At 43.9% G+C, this 7,711-nt stretch overlaps 1 protein-coding gene across 2 annotated transcripts in view; it reads left to right on the top strand.

Annotated features, from left to right (window-relative positions):
* Positions 1-3,992, top strand: part of LOC106809760 (serine/threonine-protein kinase 16-like) — a 13,917-nt gene extending 9,925 nt beyond the window's left edge. For both annotated transcript variants that reach the window (XM_014812964.1, XM_014812971.1), the window contains exons 5-9: positions 587-729; positions 1,334-1,454; positions 1,805-1,900; positions 2,222-2,346; positions 2,640-3,992. In XM_014812964.1, coding sequence (XP_014668450.1) covers positions 587-729; positions 1,334-1,454; positions 1,805-1,900; positions 2,222-2,346; positions 2,640-2,820 — 666 coding nt within the window. In that variant the 3' untranslated portion in view covers positions 2,821-3,992. The remainder of the gene's footprint in view (positions 1-586; positions 730-1,333; positions 1,455-1,804; positions 1,901-2,221; positions 2,347-2,639) is intronic.
* The last annotated feature ends 3,719 nt before the right edge of the window (positions 3,993-7,711 follow it).

Raw genomic sequence — 7,711 nt, 5'->3', positions numbered from 1 at the left:
TTCGAAACTCTCATCGCTTGCGTTCATTTTACATACGCCTCCACAGTACACTGCAGACAGGCGTATTGTCTGGTTCGCTTGATACAATGTAATCACATGTATGCTGGCGCTTGCAAATATGCTATGGCCTGCGCCCGCTCAGATTTTGACCTCTGGCTAGACTGGTTCGCGGCCGCACTGTTCGTCGCAGAGCGTGTACATTGTCTAGCAGAGCGTGAGGCCGGATACCAGTCTAACACAATAACGTGGCTTGTTGCAGCCGCAGTAGACGATCGATAAATGGTGCGCCCGTGTATGCCCGTGGTAGAATGCTGCACGTGCGTACGTGTGCCCTCGCTCCGCGAATTGCTCGCTCTCTTTTGAATGAGATTAGCACGTAAGAAACAATTATTTTTATCACATAGACACTTTGAAATTTTAGTGGCCCGATCGGGCCACCAAATTTTAACTTTTGGAAATTTTGGTGGCCCGACATGAAGTTTTGGTGGCCCCGGGCCACCGGGCCACCGCTAGTGTCGAGCCTTGCTGAGACAAGTAATTCTCCTAGTTCGTCTTCTTTTCTAATATAAACAAAATGTATTCGCAGAGAGGAACGCTAGCCGACGAATTATTGATGCGAGGCAAATCGCGAGACTACATGGGAGAGGACCGAATTCTACGACTTCTGCGTGGCATATGTGAAGCTGTAAAGGCCATGCACCATCACAGGCCTGCTGGTTTCACACACAGGTGAGAATAGAATTGAGCATCAACGGTTTGCTTCCAAACTCAACTAAGAGATAGTTTTGGTGCAACAGCCTACCTTGACTACGTATCCATACGAAAAGTTAAACATTGTGTACAGGGTTCTACCCAGGAGTGTCATAACACATGTTGGGAAATCGGGCAATTAATAGCTGATTGCTAATTAGCGAGTGACCCCAATACACAGGTAAACTCGATCAGTTCAGGAACATGTGTAAAAATTAAGATGTGAAACCACGTTGACTGTGTTGGGATTGTCAAACGTATACACAGCTAGAAATTAAGACATACTGATCATGCAATTAAGGTGTGTCTGAGGATTTATCAGATGTTGCAAACTAGCTTTAGCTTTGAAGGCATGTGTACCTGACATGTGTTCAAGGCCTGGGAAGAACCATGGTATAGATCATTTCATGTGTTTTGTTTATTATATAATGTTTTAGGGTGGCTAAAAGTACTATTTTTAATTTTACATGGCCAAAATGGAAGTTGTTGGATAAAAATTCTGTAGTATAAATGTGGACTCATAATAAATAGAGCTATACATTATATTTGTTCTAACAAAGCTTCTGTTCACATTCTCTCTTAGAGACATCAAGGCGGCCAACGTTTTGCTTTCCGACGATGACATTCCTATACTGATGGACTTGGGCTCAGCTGGCCCTTTACAAGTAGAAGTTAAAACCGCATCTGATGCACTTCAACTACAGGTATGCTACAATTCATATATATATGTTACAAGTTTATATAGGAAGTATAAACGTTCCATGTCACACCTTGGTTTAGATTTTAATGGGCTTATATCATTGTTATGGACGACATGACCGTTTAATACCCTGGTCCGTGAGTCGTAAACACAAAAGCGACACACTAATGTATAAGTATTAATGTATTACTTACTGATTAAGATTAGCTTTCCACCAACTACTGATGTTTCAGTGAAGCAGTCAACTGATATTATATGTCTGTAGACATATGACTGTGCGTGTATATAATACATAGTATAGGTGCTGGTGATACCCAGGCCTTTTGCAATGTTATTGATCGATTCTTTCTGTAGGATGAGGCAGCCGAGAGATGTTCCATGCCCTACAGGGCTCCAGAGCTCTTCCATGTGGAGAAACAGACAATAATTGATGAACGAATAGATGTCTGGGTGAGCAAGTGTATCTAGTCAGTGTAATTGTAGCAAGAATAATCTCTAGAGAAATAGATTTGACTTTTATTATAGTCGCTTTCTCGCAGCAATATATACGCACAAATATTAAATCTATTGTCAGGAATAAATAAGGTACATATTCATAATTGCAACACTCGCATTAAAAATTTGATTGATTACCAGTTTATTATCCCACCACAAATCTGTGAAAAATCGATGTTCATTAATTTATCAAGCAAAGCTCAAAATTTGGTTTCAAAGATTTTTGCTAGATTAAGTCATAATGAAATTAGCATTTAATGTGCCCATCTGTTACAGTCTTTAGGTTGTCTTCTATATGCAATGGCATTCTTCAAGTCACCATACGAGGAAGTATATGAGAAAGGGGGAAGTATAGCACTAGCTGTTGTTGCAGGGAAAATCTCATTCCCTGAAGACCACCCGTAAGTTCAACATTGTACAGCTCATCTCCTATCTGATATGCTTCATTCTGATAATAACATTTATTTTAAAATCCGAGCTTTCATTGCCATTAGGCCTACGTAATGTAGTGGACAGTTGTAGTAGATCTAGTGAGTAGTTGACACACCTGCCTATAGCCATGCAACTGATAACGGCATAGCCTGGAAAACATAGATAGACGAGGTTAACCGTCTCCATGCTGAGCTAAGGAGGTCGAATGAAATATAGTACCTGAGGCATTGGTAGGTTAATCCAAGTGGCTTCCTTCTTTTAGGTACTCCCAAGGTCTTCTTGACCTTATCCAGGATCTGATGAGGGTGAATCCCACGGAGCGACCATTCATAGACAATGTCCTGCAGCAGGTGGATGCATTGCAGAGCGTGACACAGCAGACGACGCAGCTGCCGCAGTCAACAGATGACTTATCCGTAGAGATCGTCGATCCCTTACTGTGATTGGTCATAAGTATTGCTACGGCATGTGTCTATTTTCAAAATGACGGCAGCATGAACGCTTGCTGGTATTCATGGTAACTATGATGAGATTATATGTAAGTGAAGTAAAGTGGTATTACAACACATATTGGTGTCCAGATTTTCTAGAGAAAGAAGCAACGAGCTTGATTGGAAAAAAATCATTAAGGGGATTAAAGGGTATATCAGGGTAAAAGTGTGCATTCCCGTATTGTATTTTGGTAGAGGTTATGGAAAAGGTGGTAATGGCAAACACATTCGTTTAGCAGACGTGGCACATGTGTGTTTCACTCAACAGGTAAACGAAATTAAACAGGTAAACAGATTTTCGCAGCTGAGCATGTATTAAATATCTACTATACCTGTGTAACAATCCCATGGAATATGAATTATTTGGAGGTGACTGTGAACGTATCTATATAACAGAGTATTCTATAGGTGTGTGTATTGTATTACTTGCCATGGTGTTTTCTCTGCTTCTCCATTAATTCTCTTCTTCATTAATCCCTGCTCACTAAATGCAGGCAGCAACAGCTTTGTTGAAGAGTGGTCCCATCTTTCATCATCAGGTTATATGATTCTAGCTATGTAAAGTTATACTATATTGAAACATACTGATTGATACACAGCAAGTATTGCATAATGTGTTTGAAGGTCTAAGTGGCTAAACAAATCGGATGTCGATGTCAGTATTACTATTATACAATAAGCTGCTTTAAACATTTCTGCGTTTTATTTTCACTGTTTGTGATTGCATTCATTTTTTTATAAAATGCCTATGAATTTTATTTGGTATTGCATTGAGTATATTTACGATTTCATATTTAAACATTCCATCTATATTTCACGAGCATTTGCATGCAGTATGTGTGTACTATTGGCTAATGTCAATATTAGATCACAGTTTGACAATTACCAAGACATGACCAGGGTTTCTTCATTAAAGTACTTGAGTATTTATTGATAAAACCATTATTGCCAACTAGGTGAAAATCCGTTTCCATTAAAAGTATTTATATGATATGATATGATATGATATGATATGATATGATATGATATGATATGATATGATATGGGCGGAAAATACTGATTATATATTGTCAAGTGAATCTTGTTTTGGCAGCTAGCAGGCCTAATATGTTACTGTCATCTTACTATATTGAGTTTCTTTCTCATTTATTGGTTGCCCAGCTTGCCAACTTGGTACTGTATATCACTCGGTGAAACACCGAAATTTCGTTTCTTATAGGCTAATATGTAGAAGTTGAAATGGCATTCCCATGTGTGTGCGAGAGAAATAGGATGAGAAAGAGAGTGTATGTGTGCGTGAGAGAGAGAGAGAGAAAGAGAAGAGGAGAGAAGACGAGGAGCGAGAGAGAGAGGAGAGAGAGCAGGAGAGAGAGAGCAGAGAGAAGAGGCTAGAGGAAAGAGAGAGAGAGAGAGTGGGAAGAAGAGCAGAGAGAGAGAGAGAGAAGAGAGAGAGAGAGAGAGAGACGAGAGAGAGAGAGAGAGAGAGAGAGAGAGAGAGAGAGAGAGAGAAAGAGGAGAGAGAGAGACGAGAAGAGAGAGAGAGAGAGAGAGCAGAGAGAGAGAGAGAGAGAGTAGAAATTGGTACGAAAATTAGTCTTCAGAAAGTTAGTCACATCGAAAATTGGTAACAAATAATAAACCTCGGTATACTGTTTTTTCCGTCCCTTCCGCCTTCTTTTCCCCATCCCTTCCCTCCGCTTAATGTACCTTCTCTTCCTCCACGCTTCTCCTTTCCTACGCACTTTACCAGATCCCTATTCCTCCAACTTTTCCCCCGCTTTTCTCTACCTCATAGTTCTCCTCCGGGTTACATACCTTAGGCTTCCATACAAGTAACGATTGTCCAATCCCATGTACTCTCGATCCCAACTACCTCCCCATCGTCTTCCTTCGTGTCTCATATGCTTTCACCCGCCCAGGGCGGCTCATCCCTCTGCACTTCTGCGTAATGGCACCGCTCCCTCTCTTATGCACATCCCATAACTCGGTATGCTCTCGCGAGACGGCCTTTCCTAATATATTTTACCGAACCAGTTCTTCTATCGAGGATCTCGCTTACACGCCCTTTCTCCTCCGCCTCCTCTGCTTCTGCTTTCATGCTCTCTCGTGTTTTTCTCTTTGTGGTAGCAAATTGAGGTTTACTATTTGGGATAAATATCATAGTCCGACGAGAATTTTCCCGGAGAATACCCAACCGGCAAGAAATAATCGAGGAAATTGGAATGATAACCAGATCGATGAACATTCCGTCTGATTAACAGCCACGTCATGTATAGGTGAACCAAATAGTGAGAGTGCGCGCGCACAAGTCAGCAACCGCGAGGGATGAGTAAAATCGTAATTGGCCCGCTAGTATTAGCAGCTACCGACTGCCGATGATATCCACGCTGCTATCGCGTACGTCGTACAAGGCGTCTTGAACAGTATATCTTTAGGTTCAACCGCGCAACTACGACCGAACATGATTATTCAGTAATCCCAGGAGAACAGTGCTCTAATAGACTCATGTCAGTCAATAAGGCCAATAGGGACTTCTGTAGACTTTCAAGCTATTGAGCCCAGTAGTGATAGTGTGTGCGTAAACACGAAAATTGCGTGTGGACCGTTCGCCCGGCCGTCCAGCGCGTAGGGGCCAATCGTAGACGTACGTGTGCGAGCTCGCTGCGTGTGTGGTGTGTGTGATGTGTGTGACTGTGATCGTGTGTCGTGTGTGTGTGTGTGTGAGCAGGTGCTGTCGTAGTTGATGCGTTGTGAATAGGCACATGCTAATCGTACAGAAGCCGGCCATTCCAGATTACACGTGTATGTATCTGATCCCCGCGCGTCCAACAGCCCCTACAATGTCCTGTCCTTCGACCACGCGTTCGAGATCATGACGAACGCAGACCGGCAGAATCTGCGCCGGCGAGCGAGGGAACGCAAAAGATAGACCGCATAGCCTGATTGAGATCCGCGACGGGCGGGCCCGAATAATCCGGGCGGCTACCACATACACTAGTGTGTTACCGAGAGGCCGCTAATAAGGCACCACACGCTCGCGGCGCCAAGTTACTGCTTGCCACATTCCGCTCTTGGCACAAGAAGGGTGTACCTGGCGTTGACTCCCGTGGTCGTCGCCAACGCCAGATAAAAAGCTTGCGCATCATATAGGTAAGTGCGACATATATAGGAGATGATGACCCCCTTTGTCACGTTAAAATTGTGAATTGCTTCTTTTAACGAGGTTCTTATTGAATCCCCGACCATAATGATTGCTCCAACTAACGACTAGTAAGATTGATGTTAGTACTTATACATTACCGATTCCAATCAGATAATGTCCCTTGAGGCGTATATATCATTTCAAACACATATCACTCTTATATCTATAACCCTATTAACAGGCCCGTTTGTATATAACATTCGGCTATTCCGGACTTGTTAGACAGGATTACTTATTACAGGCACGCTTAGGCACCATAACGTGCACACCCGTCGGCTAGTTCCCACGAATTGGCGTGACGTTGGAGGCAGCGCCTGGAGGAGAACGAATGCTATGGTGACAGAACGCCCTGTAACCGTAATTGACGGTACTGATTCACTCTATGCAATAAATGATGCCGCTGGCAGGGAGTGAGATAAGGCCGTGCCTGTGTTAGTAGAGCGCCAGTGAACGGAGACGGGAGCGAAGTATTGGGAACACTTGTATTTTGGCTGTCGAGCTGTGGCAAGTAATAAGTACAGTCCGTTATAAATACGACTCGTACAGTGTAATGTGTGCGAACTGCCAATAGGCCGCTACCAGTCTAATGCGAAAATATCTCGGCCATTACCGGTATGCAAATGGAATCGTCACGTATCATGTGTTCGCGCGTTTTACCGTTTCTTAAACCATTGATGACAAACTTTACCGTTGAATGGTGGTCCGCGTGCTGCCATATCGGTCGAGCACGCGTGGCGAGTGAAGTATTTTGAGGGAGCGTTGTGTGATGTGGGTGTCGTCGCGTGGCATAAGGTGCGCTATCGTCGCGTGGTCTATGCTGTGCGCGGAGTGCACGCGCCACACAGACACGAGCGTAAGGTACGTGCGTATGCATGTTGTGGTGAGATGCCGTAGTCGCGAGAAGCAGTACTGCGGTCTAAAGCGACGCGATTAACCAGACTTGGGTGGTAAGGGTAGGCGGGGTGACCGGGTCTTAATTTACTTCACAAGTATAAGAAGGCCAACTTGGGTTCACAATCTTACTAGCCAGGTGCTGCCCGAGGATTTACACAAAGGAATTAATACTTAAGTAGATTGCGAAACGGAATGTATAGCTATCGGAGCGGCGACGATGGCAGCCTTTATGCCTAATATAAATAGATCTTCAACGCTGTTCATGCGCCACGTAAAACGAGGACGCCGTACGACAGCCGTGTCGATCTGTCTGCTGGCTTAGGTAAGCGCGCCGCAGACATGTTCGTGTCGTAAGCAATCTACGACACAAGCGCGTACACTACGGCAATTACGCGGCTCCGCTATGGACAGACACTATGTGGTGCAGGGAAGATTCGGTTGACTTGATGACAAAGTATTGAGGCGAGTGACAATCTCGTCATCCGGGGGCTTTACAGGGCTCACCGGAGATGGGAAAATTGCCCCGACTGGTGCACGCGTCATCGAACTGAAGCCTCCGCGCGTGAAAAACGTCCGAATATGCATGCGCGACAAAACACACGTAGCAACACACATATTTGGTCATAGGAACGAATAAGTGTCATGAGGTGAGCGTAATATGCGTAGTGCTCGTATTTGTACAATATGATGGCGAGCAGACAACCAGGAGCTGGTTATGCAGCCTATCTTAAACTATAATATCGACTA

This window comes from Priapulus caudatus, unplaced genomic scaffold, assembly GCF_000485595.1.
Source record: "Priapulus caudatus unplaced genomic scaffold, Priapulus_caudatus-5.0.1 Scaffold15, whole genome shotgun sequence".
Lineage (NCBI taxonomy): Eukaryota > Metazoa > Priapulida > Priapulimorpha > Priapulimorphida > Priapulidae > Priapulus > Priapulus caudatus.
This window is presented reverse-complemented; position numbering and strand designations above follow the sequence as displayed.